This window comes from Passer domesticus, chromosome 6 (assembly GCF_036417665.1).
Source record: "Passer domesticus isolate bPasDom1 chromosome 6, bPasDom1.hap1, whole genome shotgun sequence".
In the NCBI taxonomy this organism is placed as follows: Eukaryota; Metazoa; Chordata; class Aves; order Passeriformes; family Passeridae; genus Passer; species Passer domesticus.
This window is the reverse complement of record NC_087479.1, coordinates 5,533,713-5,554,828: the sequence shown is the minus strand read 5'-3', so window position 1 is coordinate 5,554,828 and position 21,116 is coordinate 5,533,713. Positions and strand designations below refer to the sequence as shown.

The window sequence follows — 21,116 nt, the reverse complement described above, 5'->3', positions numbered from 1 at the left end:
GTAAATATTTCAGTTACATCAGTTCTAGATAAACCTGTGTCAAGAATAAAACTACAGGAAACAAGATGTGTGTGCCTGGTGTATCTGTAAATTCAGACACAGGGAATCAAAAGCAAGGAGAAATCAAAACAGAGCTAAGCACAGAACTCTGGCTGAAACTGTTCCACTTGGTTCCAAATGGCTCATTTTACCAAAATCATCATTCAAATATCAGTTAAAAAAGGCTGCTGTGGCTAAGGTCATCAGTTAGACTGCAATAAATAGGGGGGGTTGTGGTTGGGGGTCTTTTTTGTTTGGTTTGTTTGGGTTTTTTTCCAGAACTCAGGGTGTCAAACTCTGTTTTTAAAAGTTCCTGGAGTCAGTTTCCTTGTGCTTCTGCAAAGCCTAGCAGACTTTGTTATTGAATTAATATTGAATTAATAATGAATTGAATTGAATTGAATTGAATTGAATTGAATTGAATTGAATTGAATTGAATTGATAACACTATAGTTCTAAAGGCTTACTCTCCATTAAATAAAAAATCCTCTTACAATGCATATCTATACAGAATAACATTTCAAAGGTAGAGTTACAAACCAAACTCAGAAGTTCTTAAGATGTTCATTCTTTAAGTAACAAAGCCTTCCAAAAGAGCCTGCAGTTAAACTCTGTGCATATGCAGTACACCTGCTCCCTTCCCTCCACAGAAGCACTAATGAAATATAAACCATGCACATCTTCTCTGACGTTAATTAATACCACTGGAAGAAAACTAAAACTGCATCATGAAGCTCAAAACAATCCAAATTGCAGTAGCAAGAATAATAATTTGTCTTCTTTTTCTACTTCACTGTTAGTAGACACCTGAGTAGATAAAAATTCTTTATCTTGATCCATACTGCAGGGGTTTTTTAAAGTGCAAAGACAAAAACAGATATTCTTAAGCCAAAATAAATTACCATCTTCTTGGTAGTATTTTCTTTTTTGTAGCATAAAGAAATCCAAGGATTAATATTAATTTCCACAACAGGAATCAAGTGTATCTCATTATACAGATGAATAATGACACCTTCTGTGGTATTTACAGTTACTGAACCCATGTTCAGAATTCCCATCAGGAGCATTCTTTTGAGTTGGCTCTTTAGATATGTTTACATTAGAAATCCAGAAACAACTTCATAAGTACTTTTCTAAGATTTATATTAGCAGGTTTTTTCATTGCTCAGTAGAAGTTAATCACTTCTGATGCAAAGGTGCTGCAAGAACTGCAACAATCCACCATGGAATCTCCTTTCTCTGAAGATGTTGCAAAAAGCTCTCACTTGGAAAGTAAGAGGTGGAATTAATACATTACCAAATTGGAAAGAAAAAAGGAATAAAGAATTATGGAGTCATAGAATTAAATCTCTCCCAACCATTTTACAAAAGTAGAGAGAGTGAACACTATATATGCCATAGCACAGTTCAACTACCAGCCTTTCTATGTAATAAATGGAATATCTAATTGAGAAATCAAGACCAGAGCTTCAAAAAGAGCTGAGTCCTGTTTGATGACTGATAAGAACTCTTGTTTTAGAAATTAGGCTGTGGTGCTTGTCACTGTAACTGCTGAGCTGTAAATCAGTCACAAGAGCTGGTAGGAGCAGAGGAATCTGTGTTTTACACTCCTAACCAGCACCTGGCCAGACCTAAGTGATTCAAAAAACAGTGTTCCAGGTTTTTGAAGGAGGAGATCCCACTGCCATCCTGCTGCCCAGGGCAGAACTTGTATATCAGCACCTATTAATGGGCTTGCAAGTGGGCTTCTGGTCTTGAAGCCTTCCAAGCTTTTCACGGGTGTTCATCTGTGCAGTGTTCTGCCCAGTGCTTTCATTGCTCTCTTCAGCTCTTTCCCTTGCTGCTGCTGCTGCTTTCATGCTGGTCTGGACCACTTCATGGAGATTCACAGTACAATTCCTTTTTATTTCTTCTTTTTTTTTGTGGCAGAAGATGAAGATATTTCCTTTCTTCAGAAAGACCTTTTTGTTCAGTAGTAACTTTGTAGTGGCTGCAGGGCAGCTTGGAATAAATTCCTGCCTTTGGTACCCACATTCTGCTGTTGTATTTTTGTACATTTCTTTGAGTCTGCAAAGGTTTTATTTCCTATGGCTCATTTTTGCAATACCCAGCTTCTGTTTGAGGTGGTTTTTTTCCAGAATTTTTTTTTTTTTTTTACAGCTTCATATTACACCCTTTTTTAACAACAATAATTACTGAAGCAGTCACTTCCACGTTTTCTAGTGAAGACTTTTCTTAATACAATGATATCAGATAAAGATATTAAGAAACAAATTTTATGCCATTTTCTACAATCCTTTATGTTGTGGAACATACACAACTTCAGGTGAAGGCACAAGCAGACTCCATGACAGGACAAGAAATGAGCAAATGGCAGGTCTGGCAGGGCACCCTGTGGATTCCTTACCACAAGGAGCCTCACTGAGGGGTTCTTACCCCTCCATACCCAGAGCATGGATCTCTGCTTCTTACAGCAGGTCTTTAACTGGTGGTTTGTGTTCTGCAGACTGAACACTCATGGGTTTCTTTGAAAATTCAAAGAGAGTGCTTTCCATCTTTTTTTTTTAACATGCCTTAAAACTAGGGGGATTTCTTGCTTCCCCATGTTTCTGTTCTTGCCAATTACAAAAATCTTACATGAGAAGACAAAATGGGTGCAAAGGCTAGACCACAAAGAAATGATCATTTAAATGATTTTTAGGTCTGTAAGAAGATATTAAAGACTTAAAAGGTCCCTGTGAAAAATATCTTAGGAATTACTAAAATGACAATTTTTTTATAGGTAAGTTCCACTAAATGCCTATTTAAAGCCCTAAAAGGATTATTTTTCAAGCACACCATAATATAAAGTCACTTAGACAAAGTCTTTCAGACATATTTGTGCTTTAAAATGGATTTTGGTCTAAAAGTGCCAGCTCAACAGGAGATGTTTCAACATTCCCAAGGACTCCAGATAAGTGCAAGATAGTCCTCATGGTGATTTTCAGTCATTGTAATTGAGCTCAAATTAAAGTGAGTCCCAGCTGTAAATGATCACTGACTAATTTACTAAGCCATTAATCCTGTCTATGAAACTTTCACTCATGCTTGTTTTTAAGAACTAAATTAAGAGTTAAATTTCTTAAGTAGTTCAGAGGTGAAGCCAACTGACATGTGGAACCCTGACTCTTTTTCCAAATATATATATTTAGTAGAGTTAATGTTATTTTATCTCTGACTGCACAGTCACTGTAGTTGCATTCAAAACTGCTCACACAGATCTCTCAGCAGTAGCTGAGGAGAAAATGCTTCTACAAAATATTTTTATAACATGTGTCCCTATACATTGAGCTTCCAAGAATCAAAACTCGTCACTATCTTAACCCCCAGAAACATAAAACTTTTTAAATTATTAAATCACATGACCAGGATTAGAGAAGCTTGTCAGTCCTTACTGAGCAACAATATGTGTTTTGTAGCAGTCTTTGTGCAAATAAAAGGGGATAAAAGGGGAAAAATAATTTTGAAGTGTACCTTTCCTTAAATTCTTCTGGCTTCTCAAGATTTTTCTGATTTTTTCCTTTAATCTTTTTGGAATTATTTTGATCTTCTTTAGCCTCCTTGAACCTCTTAAAATATAAAGAACAAATGGCATAAAAATTGACAAAACTTGAACTGTTTTAGCTACATGCTGCAAAAGTTTTCTAAACCTAATGAATCAGTGCTCAGTAGTAGTTTCTGTAGCCAAGGGTTTCTGAAGAAATGAGGAGAACAAGGTTAAAAAGAGGCAATATTCTTTGTTGGGTCAACTGTAACAACTGGAATAAACAGAGAAGTTTTGGAGCATGGGTCTAAATGTCAGAACCTGGAGCTCTTCACATGATCTCCTTCACAGCTATAAACAAATTCACCACATCCCTTCTTCCTCTCTGTTTGCACATCACAAACCACATTGGGAACTTCAGTCTGGAGCCAGGAGTGTCAAACAGGATGACAGAACATAAACAGAAAAACCACCTGTGCAAAACCTGCTGCTATCAGCACAAGGCAGTAAATGGAGTCCTTGATCATCTGATCCAGACAGATGGGTAAAGCACCCAGATGCAATGCCATAAAAAGTTATTAAACCTTTACAGGATTGGGCTACTCAGGCTTAGAAGAGACCTTTTACAGAGGAGTAGGTCCAAAATCTGTACTGATAAAATCCCTTTGATTATTTTGAAGATTCTCCCTTTGGAATCAACACTTCTCCTAGCCAATCAACCAGTTTTACTGCTGGGTGTTACATACCCACACATGTATTATGGGAAAAAATAAGGAGAGAAGGAATTTCCATTATTCTTATTGTAAAGCATACTTAGTTAAATAAAAATCCTTAAAAACCCAGTAGGACCTGTGAAAGCTGCACACTCAAGGCCTGGGGCTCACTGAGGAGTGGCCCTGATCTATTTGCAAGTGTCTCCTCCTGAGCTGACCCCAAAACCATCGTGGCAAGGTGCCTTAGCAGAAAGTGTGGCACAAACTGAGGTCAGCAGAAAGGAAGCTGCAAGACCCTTCCCATTCATGGCCCCCTCTTCTCCAAGAAAACATATGTGATGCTATAGAAATGTAATTATAAGGCTGGGATCATCCTGTTGGTCTGTCAGCTTGAAAATACACTAATTTTTGATGTTTCAGAAAATGTAGCAGTGCCATGTATAACCACATATATAACACATATTTATATAAAATAAATTTAAGATACAGTTACCTTTTTTAAGCAGTCAATTTTTGTTTGTAATTCTTCTGCTTCTTTTTCCAGTTTGATGGTTTCCTGTGCAGCAGCTTCAGCAAGCTGCAAGGTTTCCTGTGTTTTTTTCCTCACAGAGGCACTTCCAAGTCATGGAATATATTTTACAACAATATATTTTTTCAAGCAAGGGATGCCATCAGACCCGGGACCTCTCTTTGCCATAACACAAATGCTAGAGTTGCAGGAAGCTGTGATAAATCTCCATTTCCCTGGCAAATCTTCAACTCTAACATCTATTAAGCTTCTCCTAAATGAAGCATTTTGATGGATATCTTATTAAATGAAATGTTGTATTCTTTACCCAAAATGCTCCCATAAAATCAAACTGAATAGCTGAATTTGACCTCCAGTTTTCTCACAGAGAAATGCCAATGTTGCCATTCTAAACATAAATATATAAATATATAAATGTATAAATACAAAACTATATAAATATATAAATGTATAAATGTGTAAATATATAAGTATATAAAAATTACTATATTTCTAACAAAGTTGTGAAAGGTAAATAATAAACTTCTTTCTTGGCAATGGAACAAAGAGTAGAAATCAAGGATACATGTGAACAGCCCAGTCATTTATGGATGTAAAAGGAACAGCCTCTGCAAAAAATAAAATTTACCTTCAATCTTAACTAATAAATCAATTGTCTTAAACAAATACAAGATAAATTAATAGACCAGGAGCATTCATCTTGGCTTAGTATGGATAACAAAAATTGCAGTATAACAGTAATGGCACTAAAAACAGCACTAAAAAGTGGTGAAAATTAAATTTATAATTTTGAGAGGCTCCATCTAACGAAATCTTAGAACATTTCTACCCCAAAAAGTTCAATGACAAATCTCTCCCCATTACACTTATGGGTTTGAGGAAGGAATATCAGTATGTATAATCTAAATTCTTATTTGCTACAGATTTTTTTTCTAAAAACGGTGTGACAAATAGAAAATATTTTGTTAGCTTAAAGGAAACTTTGGAAAATTGGAGGTTTTCTGTGTGGCACCTTTAATGTGCAGTGCACTGCCTAAAGGCTTTATTGCAGAAGCATTGACAATAGCAGTACCCATAATATCCAAGCAAGCATCTTCTTTCCATTTGTATTTTTCAAGGCGTTTCAAAACTCTCTTTTGAATTTCTTCAACTTCTTCCTTTTTTTGGTAATACTTCTGGGCAAGAGCACTTTCTGTGTATTTTTTGCGGTGTTCCTCCAAAGTCATTCTACACTGGGTTATGGAATCCTCATATATTTTCCTGTAAAAATACATGTAAATTAATTTTTTTCACAGGAAACCATTGTTTATAAGGAAAAGAAAGCATATAAATTCTGGCATCAGCTCAGTTAATTTGCTGTTGTCATAGGAAGAAAAGTCAGATAATATTTAATATAGCAATATTTGGCTTTATTTTTTTATTTTCCAGCTGTATTTAAGGAAGAACAGTCATCATATAAAAACCAGCCAAGCCTCCCTGTTCTGAAGGGAATGTAGATCACACCATATTCAAAGGCAGCCTGGCAGAGGACAAATGTGGTTTTGCCTGTGAAATTATCATGAAACTCACTGCAGGCCAAAGTCTCTGCTGGTGCATGTTGGCACAATTCCATCAGTTTTGGTGGAGCTGGATCAAAGTTACAGAGGGAGAGAATTTGGCCAAACCTCCCATATTTAGAGCAGCCTGGTGCACCACTGGACTCAGAGCTGCCTCCAAGGAGATGCTGAGTAATCTCTGCCTGCCTCAGGGAAGCCCTAAACACACACATCAGTCACCCTGAAACAACAGGACTATTCACACTTAAGGTTAAGCAAACACTTAAATGTTTAAGTGGCAGAGAGCCAGAATGCTCAGCTTCTTGTGGGGCTGCCCTGTAAATTAATGTTACACTAAATGTAACTTCACTGACACCATGTGAGCACACAGCTATGAACTACTGAACTAGGAATCAATTAATGCAGGAAAAGCTCATGTGAGCAATGCAGGGGCAAATTTTAAAATATTAAATTATTAGTACGCCTAAGGATTAGCAAGAAATTCCTTTATGGGAAAAAACTATGGTGCATAAAAGCAATTAAAGTCAGAAATCCACCTCTTAACCTGCCCCTGCATTAAGGAACAGCTCTCACCACTTGCAAAGCACAGGGGACTTCCCTTTCAGGAACACATTGTATCTCAAACTGCTATTTATCATTTAATTGCAGCATGACTGAAAGCTGCATTTGAGAATTCTGGCTGTGCCAGGCAATGGGAGAGAGAAAAACTTATGTCTAAATTCAATACCAGAATCTTCTGCTCTTACAAAAGGAACAAATTCACAAGGCAAAACACAGATTCTAATTTTCAAATCAAACTACACACCAGGCAAGAGTGTCTCTTAAACTGTTAAAATTTAGGGGAGAGAAGCTGTAGGTCAACACTGTGAAGCAAACCTAGAAATTGATCTTTCCCAGACTTCACATAGAAAATGACATTAATCTATGTGCTTTTCTACACAGGTGGTCTCAGGAATCTAAGGGTTTTTGTTTACTTTATATTTCTGTATACTGCACAAAATTTTTCAGGTATGAAAGATGAAAAATATTCATTTTTATTTAATCAAATAGATGTTGCAGCAATCACTGATCAAAAAATAAATTTACTATAAACTTAAAATGCATTACAAATAGATATAAATAATACAAGTAAGTAAAATAATTTGTTGTAACAGGTGTATTTCAAGTTTGTGAATATAATCCTAAAACTTTATATTCTTTTCCCAAAATCTATTTTTCACATATAATATTTGTGGCCATATATAGTATAGTAGTCTTCAGAAATCATCACTATTTTTAATATTTTCTCCAAGTAATTTACATCTTGTAGTTCATGCAGATAACACAGACTATTTAGAATTCACTGCTGTTCACATTAATCAGAAAAAGTTTTAATCTAATTACAAGAGGAAAAGGGCAGCACTCACAACCCCCTGAACACTATGTGGATGGCAATTCATTACTTTTGCCTTCTTTATATCACTTATTTTCAGGATTAACTTCCAGTTCATAAATGCATTCTTATATGTTTTTGAAAGCAATAACAACAAAAAAATGTGGAACATTTTATAAAACTCCATTATAAGTGCCTAATTAAACATGAACTGATCTGCCCATCTTTAAAACACATCTTTCCATCTAAAGCAGCATGTCCTCAGTGCCCCCAAATGTCAGACTAAAAAGCCCATTCAACTCATGAAGTTCTAAAGACACTTATTTTTCTTCCTAATTTAAATATTTAGAATTTACTGAATGCACAGCCTGCTGACTTGAACATATCATCAAATGCTTTGTTGCAGAGAGACTATATTTGGGGCACAGTTTTGAAAAATGCATGAATTAAATTTAGTTTGTGATTTGTACTCATGATGTCTTACAATTAAGCTCAGGAAAACAGATCAAACACTTTCATGTTGGAACTGAAACTAGTTATCTAAAGGAGCAATTTAAAAGTAATGCTTCTTTGGCTTGTCAGCTCAGATTAGTGAAAGCCAAAAAGGCTTAATCATATACTCATAGAAAGCCAATTTAGCCTTATTTTTCACCAAATTTAGAGCTCTGAACAGGAAGAAGAAAGATAAGCTACTAAGTGAGTTAATTAAAGGCTCTCAGGCATGCTGTTTCTGCTGTCTTGGACAACTGGCAGAAAGAATGATTACAAAAAACTCAAAGGCAGTGTTTTAAATTACCTAAATTTCCAGCTCTGAACTGGTATTTAGGTATCTGGAGGGCTCTGCCATGACTTGTGCACCACGGGGCCAGCAGCCTGCACCCCTCACAGGCAGAGCAGTGCAGGTGAGCAGCCTCCCTGAACTGGAGATCAGTTTTACTTTGTTCAGTAGAACTTTAGAGGATTACCTTGGCACAGGATATTTGGAACATTTCTGCGAGAATCTTCAAGGTCTGCTCTTTATTTTGTTGACTGAAGGCAGCTACATTGCACAATTAATAATTTCTTTTAAATGCTGAGTCTAATTAATGAAGATGAAACACCTGAGATGCCACTCACTGAACAGAATTGAATTTGTAATTAATGCTGACTAGAAACTTGCCCAAAACTAGTCTTAAAATGGTTTTAGACCAAGTTCTTCTGAGCCACTTACTCATTTTCCAGCACCTTAGACTGAATTGGCATGCTTTGTGATTTTTTTGAAGAATATACAGCAGTATACAAAAACTTGATTTGTATATTCTGATAATCCTATGCAATTCATATTTAAAAATAAGGAAAAGCATAAAATTATCTGAATGTTTCTGTTACCTGAAACATTAATTGTTTTTATTTATTGGGCTTTCTTGAAACAGTAGGCAACCATACAATGTTCTGAAAAATTGTAATAAGCATTTGGGAAGCAACTGAGTTTCAAGAATTCATATTTTATCATACAAAATAATGCATGATCTCATAGTAATGTAAACAAAAATTCTTTCCATTATTCAGTCACTTGTAAGTGACTATAAACTGAAAAGTTTGCAATGATTTTTTCCTGCAGACAGCACTAGTTTTCCTGATCAGTTTAGTCAGTACTACTGCTGGAAACCTCATCTCTTGTGATCATAGATACCTTTCACTTTCTGTAGCTTCCTCTAAAGCTTTCATTTCATTTTTCAAATATTCTCCATGCTTTTTAAGAATTGTATAGGTGGGCTTCCAGCTGTGGACAAAATAAACAAAAAAAAAAAAAAAAAAACCAAAAAAAAACCAAAAAAAAACCCAAAAAAAACATATTAGTGATCTTTCTTAGAAAAGAAGACATCTAGTTACTTTAGCTAGCTTACAAGTGATTAATTAATTTTTTGAAAGTTAAACATAAATGGATTTAGTAGAGAAATCTTTTGCAGGCATACATCTATTCTGTTAATATTTTAAACCTGCAAATTCAAGAAAAAAAGAAAATACATCGTTATTTAGGATTAAGAAACATTACAAAGCACTATTTAAGAAATTAATAGAATGAGCTTCACAAATTTTTGGAGCTAATGCTAAGTTATGAGGCATCTAAATCCATGTTTTATGTCCTCAACACATCCCATCAATAAATCCTTTAGATATGTTGAATCTTCTTGTTGGAGACACCCACGACTTCATTCTCACCAGTATCACCAGCATTCATCTCACACCTAAATGCAAGAAGCAGTTACAAACTCAGAATTTCCTCCATTTGCTAAGCAAGTCCTGCTCAGAAGGCATCAAAGTGAGTTTCCTGCAGCAGGATGCTGTAGATGGTTCTGAGAGCAGAGCAGCTTCACAGAATTCTTATGACTTATGAAAGAGCAGGACTTTCTCAACATCCAGGCATTAGAGATACCTCTGCCTTGGACATGGGAATACCAGAAAAAAGGCAGAGAGACTTTGTGATTCAAGTGAAATTCAGATGTGAACTTTATGAGAGGAATATTAAAAAGTTTTTGAAAAGAAAGAGTCCTGTCTGGAAAAAAAAAAAAAAAAAAAAAAAAAAAGGGTATAAGAAGCATGATCCATCCAGCACTCCTGGCACAAATTGTTGGACACCACTGGTGATTAAAAGTGGAACTACAAAATGTTACTTCACCATATCTCCTGCAAATTCAGCAGAAAGCTGAATTTCAAAAGGGTCAGATTTTTTCAAAAGCAGAAACCAACATATTTATACAAAAAAGTGCTTGCACACCAGACACTGTTGTGTTCTTTTACTCAAAAAACTCCATTACTTTCCTTGGAGATGTAAAATTCATAGAGATTTTATTAACCAGAGCACAAGCCATGCTGTGAGTTACATTTTTCATTCACATGTATTCTGTGGACATGGAAAAAACATGGTACAAGAACAGTGGTTTGTTAACACAACCAGGCATGCAGGATTCAAGCAGCTCATTTACTTGTTTGCAAAATGCATCACTATGGATTATGGATGTCCTTGGTAGCCATCACATTTATTTGTCCTTCCTTTCATCAGCCAGGGAATAGAAAAGATCTTTAACCACTCTACTCTGAAAGCAATAAAATTATCCTGCAGTTTGTCTGGGGACAAGACAACAATTTCTTTTCCTAACTAACAACGTTCTGAATTCATGTGGCTTTTTTTAAAATTATCTTCTATTTCTATTAAATCCCACCATCCTTTCATCCAAATTTAAAAATTGTAAGAAAAACAATAAAATTGGAATAGGTTCCATCAGCAGCATTTCATCCCTTCTTACTGCTCTGGGATCAACATTTCTAGTTTGAATCCTTCAAGAAACTAAATATTAGCAAAATGTCATCACTTGTCTAAAAATATGTTTCATTTGGGTCATTTTCTGCCTTCAGGTCTTTTTTACAGAGACCAATATGGATTTCTTCAGAAAACACAGTATTATCCCAATACATCTATCCCATAAATCATATTTTTTCTAGATTTGCTGAATATAAGAACCTTGTATTTTGTTCAAGTCTTCTTGTAACCCAGACAAAACGTCATTTCTCTGAGAGCTCTATTGAGCTCTATCACTGGCAATTAGTCAGCTGTGAGGGTGATTGTGACTCCAAAACAGTATCTGAATTTACAAAACCAACATTAGAATCATGTCCAGTATAGATGGAGTGTCAACTAGAATAAATTTTAGAAGTTTGGGGTGATTCTACTGTGTAAGTGCTCTAATTGTCTGATCTTATAGCCAGGGCTTGTTTATTGCAGTTTTCAGTCTGTCGTTAAATGACATTTCCAATAATTTAAGACACAAAGTCTCTACTCTTCTGCAAGCATTGTCCTTCTATGAATACATGTATTCATTAATGAGTCACTTCTCATTTTCAGTCTCTTTACACTAATGCCATTAATTATTCTTTGTAGGACTTGAGCCAAAACCCATTGAATTCAATGATTAAAATTTAGATCAGATCCTTAGTTCTACCCTTAATTTTTTACTCCTTCATTTGCATCACTTAACAGTTTGTCATTTGCAAACAGATTTGCAGCCTCAAAAAGATATCAAAGGAAGCAGTGTGGATAGTTTCATAAACTTGTGTAAGTGTTCATTTTATACTACATTGGAGGCAAAAACTTAATGTAATGGAAAAATTGGATATTTTTTACCAAGGTCAGACCTTTTCCCAACTCATTTAATGGTAAAGCTACAAATCAGTATTGAATGGCAAGTCATTCAAATAAGCCAGCCACTACACCCACTTCATTCACTAATGATTTCTTTCTTTCTTTTTCTCTCTGAGAATTCAAAATAAACCTAGAAAGGAACCCCAATGCCATCTTCACTTCTCTCTATTCTCAGAAACACCCACACTCTCCATTCACATTGCAAAAAAAAAAAGAAAAAAATTCAAATGTATGTCATAGATATTTTTATTGAAATACTTGCCTTTAGATAGAGAATTGTAAGAAAACAAAACAGAATTTGCCAACAAATCCTCACTCCAGCTTCTGAGGAGCTAGTCAGATTGTGGAGAAATGGAAAACTCTGGTGGATTTTATCACCTGGGACAAACTCTCTGTATTGTCAAATATAGATTTGCCTTCTCAGATACCCTAGCAAACACCTGAGGTTTTAATTTTTTAAAATTACATGTCAGGAAGATAAAATTCCTTGTAGCTAAATTGTGTCTTGAAAAGCTTCTAATTACTAAGATCCAAAAGTGATCAGCATTTAAAACTTGAACTAATTATCTGATACAAACATTCATGTAAGGAAAACTGTGAATGGCAGCCCATTGCATTCATCAAAACATTGTGCCCAGAGGGCAAATTTTGCAGTCTGGAGCAAAACTGATACTGGAATCTGCCAGCAGAAACACACATGTGTGTATGGAGAGGCAGTTAGGGCACATCTTGTGTAAAAATAAGTATAGGACAAAAAGTAACTTAAAACATGTTGTGAAGAAAGAATAGAAATATTTTCAATTTTAGGAAGACTTTTTTAACAGCATTCTTAATACTGGTCAAATTTGACAAAAGTCAGATGCATCCAAGTGAAGAAAAATTTGGTTCTACTACATTACTACATTAATACTTTAGCATGCTGCAAAAATAGTACTTGTGATCTTCTGGAAACTGGAGATTTTAATTTAAAAGAACACAAAATTAAATGTAGTCTGCTTTTCTATAATTCTTTTTCAGCCGATGGGTAACACTGTAATTTTTATACCTAAAGATTTGCAGTTTAAAAAACCAGAATACTAAAGTATTCTTTAGTACAGAACACACCCACACTTATTTTTCCCTTCCTTCCTCACTGACTTCCTCAGTGGCAGGCACAGCTCAGAGCTCAGGCTCTCTCATACTCACGCATCACAGTGCTTCTTGCTGCTCTCATTCTGCTTCTGCAAATCAGCAAGTGCCTCATTGCCTTTTTTTATATTTTCCTCCAACCAAGCAATCTGATTCTTCTTTTCTGTGATTTTTTCGGTGCACACTGAAATTAAAAATAAATTTAAAGGTATATGAATGCATTTTCAACAAATCCATGAAAAAATGAGTCTACATTTATATTGATTCTTTCCAAAAAACTTAACCTCCATAATTCCAGGTGAGTGGACAGCCTGCAGTTAAGCAAGGTAACAACAAAGTGAGACAAAACATAGGGATTTTCAGCTGTGTGGTGAGTACCTTAATTATCATCTAATATTGTGAGACTGCCATGATTTGTGCTGTTTCTGAATCCCAGAGTGTATAGAACTGTTACAGAAGTAACTGTTAGTGGTATGCCCCAGTTCAGTGTTCCCACTGAAACACTCCAAACCATGCACTGCTCACTCACTCTCTAGAGCCAGGACCCCCTTTCAAACATTTGTATTCTTTTGCAGAAGCCCAGAATGTTAAATATTCTGAGTGGGGAAGCTGACTACAATAAAAGAAAAATAAAAACATCACAAAGGGTATATAAGCAATTAGTGGAAAAGAGAAAGAGAAAAAATAAAAAGGAATTTTACTCAATGTAGGAATATGTAATCTCTGATAAACTAATATAGGACACAGGTTAATTAATTAAAGAGTGCATTATAATGACAGGTTCTCAGGGACTAGGATATTTGTGGAGATGCTTAAGGCAAACTCTTTATTCTGCCTCTTCTGACAGCAGACAGCTGATAACACTTTCTGAATGAGTGGCTAGAGAGAATCCATGTTGTTGCACATGATCAGTGTTCTCTTCACAAGTAAAAGCTGTGAGAGCTCTCATGCATGCTCACCTTGCAATGCAATAGGCACAACTTGGTGAATGCTTTTTCTCTGCATTTTTAATTCTTTTTTTTCTATGCAAGATTTCAGATTTATCAGTCCTAAATCACCCCTTGCTGTCACTGCTGCCCTGAAGCACTAAATGCCAGAGCAGGTGGCCCTACACAGAAGTCAATCACATCCTGCCCTTCTCTCCTCTGCTCCATTGGGAAAGCATCTTAGTGATGCAATGTGGGTCTTGACTTGTTGGAATTACTGCTCTGGAGCTTCAGTTCATCCTGGACTGTGGCTCTGGTTTTGCACTACTTGTTATATATTAATTTTCAACAGCATCTGCATTTTTAGCAGAAAATAAACCACTTCTCCCAGAGAAATGCCAGTCAGTGAAAAGTAAAAGTTTCCCAATGTAATTTAAGATCTTGGGTTATCCTTGGGTTATCTTCAGTCCCTTAACATTTTCAATATCTAAAGTCAATAATTTGCCTTTACTTAGAGTGAAGTATAAATATTGACATGTCTTCATTTCTGCAAATAAACAGCTGAGTATGGCAGAACAGTGTAGACAACTTTTTGAGATTTACCAAAATGTAACATAACATTATTAGCAAAATATACATTTCACATCTCATTTAGTATTTTTTACAGATAAGCACTTCTGTGAGCTGTTCAACTCACCCTGTGCTTCCACAAGGACCTGGTGGGTGAGATCCATCTCACCCCACAGTGCAGGGACCTTCTTCAGAACAGCACACCATGGCTGCAGCTACACCCAGCCCAGACAAGCTGACACTTTTAAAGTTTACTTTATCTAACCCACTTTAAACTGTTTCTTCAGGATGAGGTAAATCACATCCTAAAAGTGCCAGTTTCCCTCCACTGGCAAGAAAGAGACTGTAGCCAAATAGCCTGATGAATCTCACACCAAAAGTCCAAGGCTGAATGCTACAGCTGTTCATCTGCCAAGTAATACTCACACAGACACAAAATTACATCACTGTTACTATTTTTTGCTAAGTTTTTGGAAGGCTTAACCCAAACTGCTAAAAGCCTGAGTGTTGGCTGTGTGTTTACACATATTTAGGTATCTCTGAACACAAAAGCAGCTATGCCATGTTACTACACAGCCCTTGGATTTTCCCTAAGAGCATTTACCCTAAGCCTGCATAAATGTTAATAAAAGCCTTATCTCTGAGGTTCAGTTGTGTGACTGGAGAGTTAAACCAGAATCCGAGGTGTGCCAGATTTAGTGGTACAGATGTTTTCATGTTTAAGGTGTTTCAGTTTAATTGTGATAATCTTCTTAATGAATAATTACTTGCTTGGACATATCAGTGAAGATTATTAGAAATGTTATAATCAAAAAGAACACAAATTAGACCAGAATTTTCTCTTCTGCTGCCTTTTTTTTTTTTTTTTAAATGGAGGTTATGTGCTTGAATATCTACCTATGAAGTACCAGAGGTGAGCACAGATGTGGTAGAGAAACTATTCTTCAGACTTCATGAAGTGATCCCACATAGCAGTATGGTTAAAAAAATCAGTCCAGACATAAGTCCATAGTATTGTGTTGTCTGTAAACCCTGGGAGAGAGCAAATTTGATGCAGAGCAAGACTTTGGGTTTACTGTTTTGAATTTCAAATAAAGCAACCAGCTGCTTGATTGCAAAAAAAGAAGAACAAGGCTTGAGTACGTAGTAGCAACTGAGAGAACTTTCATTATTTCCAGAAAACAGAAAGAGAGAAGATGCAGTGAGGCAGAGGTCCAAATCTGGAAAGAACAAAAAACACGAAGAAAGAAAGGGAGGCAAGTGGCAGATGCATTGAGCAAGCACAGCTGAATCAAAGGGCTGCCAGTGACTGTGAGGAGCTGCAGAGTCAGAGCAGGAAATGGCGCAGCATGAAACTGGCTGTCCATGAGGCAGCTGAGCAGCCTCAGCTAAAAGTGGCGAGCAACAGCAAAGTCTGCTGGGGAGAATGAGCAAGTATTGATGGCTAAAGATGAGGCAGGGTGAGAGCAGGACACGGGACAGCTTCCATTGTTCATCCTGCTTCCGCCCCCGAGACACAGAGCATGTCCCAGGATTAACAAAACCAAATCAGTGTTCAGCATCCAGTAAAATGATAATTGATCATTACTCACAATTTATCTGATGATCCACGTGTTCCTTAGCGCTGCGATTTTTTTCTATCTGGGAAGCTTTAAAAGAAAATTAACCCTTCATTATATACATATATATGAGTGGAGCTATGAAACAAACATATGTTGTGCAGCATTAACTGCACAAACTCTGATTAACAACTATTTTAGCAAAATATCTAAATAGAAATTTTACTATTACAAATAGTTTACTCCTCTCCACAACCTCCCAGCTAACATTATGTAGGCAAAGAACAAAAGCTTAATATAATACATTTATTTGAAGTTAATATAATTGTTTAAAGCAGAAAATATCACTGAATGCAGTGGAGTAGTAATTATTAATAAAAAATGTATGATATAATGACCTACCTAGCTTGACCAGAATTTTGTCCAAGTTGATCGAAACCTTGTCGCTCATTGCTTAAACTTCAAAAGAAAAATGCAATTCAAGGATTTACACAGTCAAAAACCTTGTTGATACAATAAACAAGTCAAAATTGCAAGACAATACCACACATTTTCACATAAAAGGGAGAAAAGTAGCTTTAACTGCATTTTAATGACTCTCTAGTGGAACTAAATTTCTCAATAATGGTGGTAAGGGACTTGTAAGAGTCTAAAGCACAGTTAGGGAAAAGGACATTTATCATTCAGGTAAAGCGTTGCTCCTGCAGCAGTTCTGTTTGAGAGGTTTAATGCTCTCAGAAGGCACTGAAGAATGCAAGGAGGGATGTTTGTGTACTAGATGTGTTGCCTGTACTCCCGCTGGTTACTAAGCCTGCTGTGCTGCTGATGGAAAAGCTCCTTCAGCATCCTGCACACTCCTCCTGTACAACCCCCAGGTCCATTTAAATCAGAGGTGTGGGCATGCTAGGTGTGATTAAAGGCAGAATTCTCACTAAATGGAAAACGCGCTGTTATAAATCCTTTCTTCTGTTTGCACCGTGCCGCTATGTGCAGAAATCCGGTTTTTAGAGCTGGGGGGTGATGGCGATCCCTAAAAGGGGTGCAAACACCGCTCATCAGGAGGCTCCGGGTTAGCTCAGGTGCAGTAACAGAGAGCGAGGTTGGCCGGGCTTTAACTGTGCCCCAGTGTCCCTCATCACACCGCCAGAGGAGCAAAGCCACGACAAACCCGTGCTGAGGATGAGATCCTAATCCAGGATCAGGAGGAATAGAAAACAATGCAGAATTTGACTCAAGTGGCATTAAGGCTACATCCTGCAGCACTGGGGCTGTGGGAGGGGGCAGAATTTAAATGCTGGGTGTTTGACAGAAATTAATTTGTCTCATAGTTAAGGGAGGATCAGAACACCTAATCCAGGGGACTGGATTAGCACAGGCTGCGGTAAAAACTCCGAGAAAGAGATAACAGTTTTACCAAATGTATTTAAAGGATTGAAATCCTGGCGCCTGAAAACACTTACGGTAGCAAATTGAAAAATCAGCTGAAAATACTAAAAAAAAAAACCTAGAAAATACTACCTAAAGCCACAGATCAAGGCAGAATATTTTTTGTGGAAAAAAAAGTAATTTCTTACTATAAAAAAAATTATTTGGAACATGTATTAAAAAGGTGTTTTCAAGAAACAACTTAATAGTGTTTATTAGCTGGTTTTCTGAATTTTCCCATAAAAACTGTAAGATACTGGGGTAAAGAAATTTTATTTACTGCTTTATAAACTGCAGCACAAAGTTCATCAATACAGCAAACTGTACAGCTGTATATTGTTAAGATAGAGACTATTGTATTATCACCAAAAAATACAAATAATTTAACCTTTTGAATATTTTTGTAGAAGAGTACTAATGTTTTTGTAGAGAGAACTAAAGTGTTTATTTTCTTTTACTGTACTTTTACAATGAAATGTATGAAAAGGGTAAAGTTGCAGAAAATAGTGCTTCTGAAAGCATGCATCTGTAAAATATTTATTTTTCCGGTATTGTTAAAAAGAAGTGGTGTAACTGCAAATGTCAAATGCTATTCTGTGCTGTGAATTAGGAGGATACAGGTGTCACTAGTAGAAAACGCTGAGAAATTCAATGGCACAGATAATATACATGGTGTTTGCAGATTTTTAAAAGACCAGCCTGCAACAAACTTTTGACATCTGATGTCTTGCAGGATATGACTGTAGCAAAGATTGATTCTTGGACATACTGCAGAAAAGCAGCATCAAACCACCAGCCAACTCAGGATGTTGGCTAATTCAGAGGAAATTCTCCTATGTGATATTTTTGTTAAAGATAAATATGTAACACACGCGACTGGGTAAACCAGCTTCAGACTGCATTTGTACTTTCTAATGGGGCTATTCAGAATGCTGCCAGGAGAAAAGTGTTGTTATGCATTTTGCATTTTTGCACATTAATGTAATTAAGTTTCATCTGTTAGAAGATTGTATTGGGTGCAAAACCCATAAGCAAACTTGCCTGATGTGGTCTCAAGCCATTATAGCACTAACATTAATAATGCCACTTCTCAATAACTCATCTGGCAACAGCCAGGTTCTTCATTAAAAGGTGGAAAATACCCATAATCTGTGAGGTAAATATCTTCCTTAAATCCACATCTCGGTTCTACCAGCTGTAGGCTGTGAAACAGTATTAACTCCAGTTGGCTCTATATGAATAATTTTTATTTTAGGGAGGCTCTTTTGAGAACAAACCCGTGCTTCTCCCGTGCTATTCATTACTGTTTATGACTGTAAAGGGACTGGTTGTTTGAATCTTCTTGAAATTTAGAAGAGTTTACCTTTCGTGACTTTTTATCTCTGTTGATAAAATAAAAATGTGTCTCTCGTGGTGTTTTTATGCTCCCCTGCTCTTCTTTTACCACAGTTTTAGGAAACCCTGAAGAAGACCTGAACCCCGTGAGGAGACCTGAACTAAGAACCCATTGGATTGACACCATTTACTTAGGACACACCAAACAAAAAGCTTTTACTGGAGACGATTCCCTAAAGTCTTGGGATTTAAAAATTAAAACTGTTTTTGTCAAAAGAGAAAAACCTGGGGGAAACCCCCATCCTGTGGGACACCGCAGGGGCTGCAGAGGAGCGCCACAAAATGGCGGCGTCAGAACCGGGGCTCGAGTCCCTCAGGGCGGACGGAGAGCGCGGCCGGGGCGCTCAGGGGACCCTCTGCCTTTGGGGAGCCACCAGCACTGGGAAAGCGACCAGAACGCGACGGCTCCGCATGGTGTCGGGCGCTGCCAAAAGGGAATAGAGCGAGGAGCCTCCAGAGACTCACCCAACGACGAAGGGGCCAAAACCCCCCTCACCGCCAACCGCTGCCCCTCAGCGCCGGCCGCGCCCCGCGGGGCAGCCCCCGCCTGCCGGGGCACCTCAGCCCCCCGAAAGGTGCCGAGAGGGCGGCAGGCGCCACCTGCCCGCCGCGCTCCGTGCCGGGGACAGTGAGAGTCGGGGTAGTCGGGCAAGCCCGGAGCGGCTTCGGCCGGCGGGAGCAGGGGCTGTGCCCCTTCACCCAGCGGAACAACCGCAGCGCCGGCCGGGCGGGTTTATCGCTCCGCTCCCTCAGGGACACATCGGTGGGGCGCCTGTGCCCTCCAAACCACCCCTCTGCCTGAACAGTGGGACTTAGGAGGGAAAGACCAACATTTCTGAGGGCTTCGGGCGAAAAGCGATGAGGATGCTCCATCTACCGGGGGCAGCGCGCAGGTGGGCGGTGGCCGGGCGGGGAGAGGAGGCAGAGCCGCTAGAACGGGACAGCGCCTGGAAGCCTGCTGAGGGTTATTTACACACATACACGCTCTGGGATGTGGCACAAAAATAAGGAGCTGCAGAGTGTAATGTGCTTTATCCAGCCCTCCAGGTCCCGCCAGTGTTGCTTACCCAGCTGGTGGAAATCAGCCTAAATCCTGCTTCCCTCAATCCCTCAGGGGCCCGGCCCTCTGATAGTTTTAAAAGGCATTAAAGCACCTCCCTTCTCATCCCGGAGCAGTGCTTCACACTAAGGATGCTGTGGAATGCCGCCGCTTGCCTCAACACAAGTTGTGCTCAAAAAATTGTCGCTTTTGATTGTTTGTGGAAGTGCAGTATTACAAGGCAAAAATGCACAGCCCGGGTGTGCAAGAATCCAGAATATGATGCTTCCCTCCACACTTGGTTGTTTTTTACTCCCAACTGAGATTACTGAGGCAGAGGATGGATTTAAGATTATCAACAAGCAGAGGAAAATAAATTGAGGGGTAGGGTACAAATTGGAGGGGGAAAAAAAACTCATCAGCTTTCTTCAGAAAGAAGAAAGGATAGAGAAACAGAAACAGGACTGAAGAGAGAGACACAGAAAACTGTCCCTGCCAGCTGCAGCCCAGGTGTCAGTCAGATGCGATGCTGCTTTTGGAACACTCGGTTCGACCAACAAAAATGCAGCTTCAAAGAGAAATAGCTGAGCTACCTGGCTTCTGGTCAGCCTTGAGGAAGGGAAATAAAAAAAGAGAGGGATGTGGAAAGTGGCGTGTTCTTTTGGAAGGTAGACGTCTGAGGCTCTGTCCTTCCAAGGAATATCTCCCACCTATGTCCCTGCCTGTCCTGGAGGGTGCGAGCCGCCTCCTTGCCCTGCTCCCTAGGGACACTCCGATTCCTAGATGCCTCTGGAGCTCTGCATTTGCCACTCCGTCTTCCCAAAACATTCGATGTTTCCCCCAGGAGAAATGTCTTCAAAGCTGCCTCAAGCAATTCCTTAAAGACCCTCTAAACTTCTCGAATGAATGGCAGCTTAACAGCAGAGTAGCAGGTAACTTCGACGATGCACATTAACACCTCGCCGTGTCCCGGAGATTTAAGTAGTGCCAAGGGAGGCTGAGGTTCCCCAGCTCACCCGGAAGGTGGTCAGTCAGTTCAACAGGCTTTGGATAAAGCCGGCAGAGACTTCCCGGTTAATTCCCCCTAGGCCTGTTCCCACCGGGGCTTGGCAGGGCCCGGGAGCTCCTTTACCCTTCCATTCATTATAAGGACTCCCAAGCC

At 38.3% G+C, this 21,116-nt stretch overlaps 1 protein-coding gene across 5 annotated transcripts in view; it reads right to left on the bottom strand.

Moving 5' to 3' along the window:
- C6H14orf39 (chromosome 6 C14orf39 homolog) overlaps window positions 1-20,030 on the bottom strand; it is a 29,032-nt gene extending 9,002 nt beyond the window's left edge. The window contains exons 1-10 of one of the 5 annotated variants that reach the window (XM_064422963.1): window positions 19,747-19,765; window positions 18,884-19,011; window positions 16,498-16,554; window positions 16,129-16,185; window positions 13,098-13,224; window positions 9,405-9,494; window positions 5,877-6,064; window positions 5,370-5,412; window positions 4,769-4,889; window positions 3,553-3,647 (exon numbers count right to left, since the gene is read on the bottom strand). In XM_064422963.1, the coding sequence (XP_064279033.1) occupies window positions 3,553-3,647; window positions 4,769-4,889; window positions 5,370-5,412; window positions 5,877-6,064; window positions 9,405-9,494; window positions 13,098-13,224; window positions 16,129-16,185; window positions 16,498-16,546 (770 nt within the window). In that variant the 5' untranslated portion in view covers window positions 16,547-16,554; window positions 18,884-19,011; window positions 19,747-19,765. Of the gene's footprint in view, window positions 1-3,552; window positions 3,648-4,768; window positions 4,890-5,369; window positions 5,413-5,876; window positions 6,065-9,404; window positions 9,495-13,097; window positions 13,225-16,128; window positions 16,186-16,497; window positions 16,555-18,883; window positions 19,012-19,380; window positions 19,478-19,746; window positions 19,845-19,982 lie in introns of those variants that run through there. The other 4 variants (XM_064422965.1, XM_064422964.1, XM_064422962.1 and 1 more) reach the window with 4 other exon arrangements.
- Between the last annotated feature and the right edge of the window lie 1,086 nt (window positions 20,031-21,116).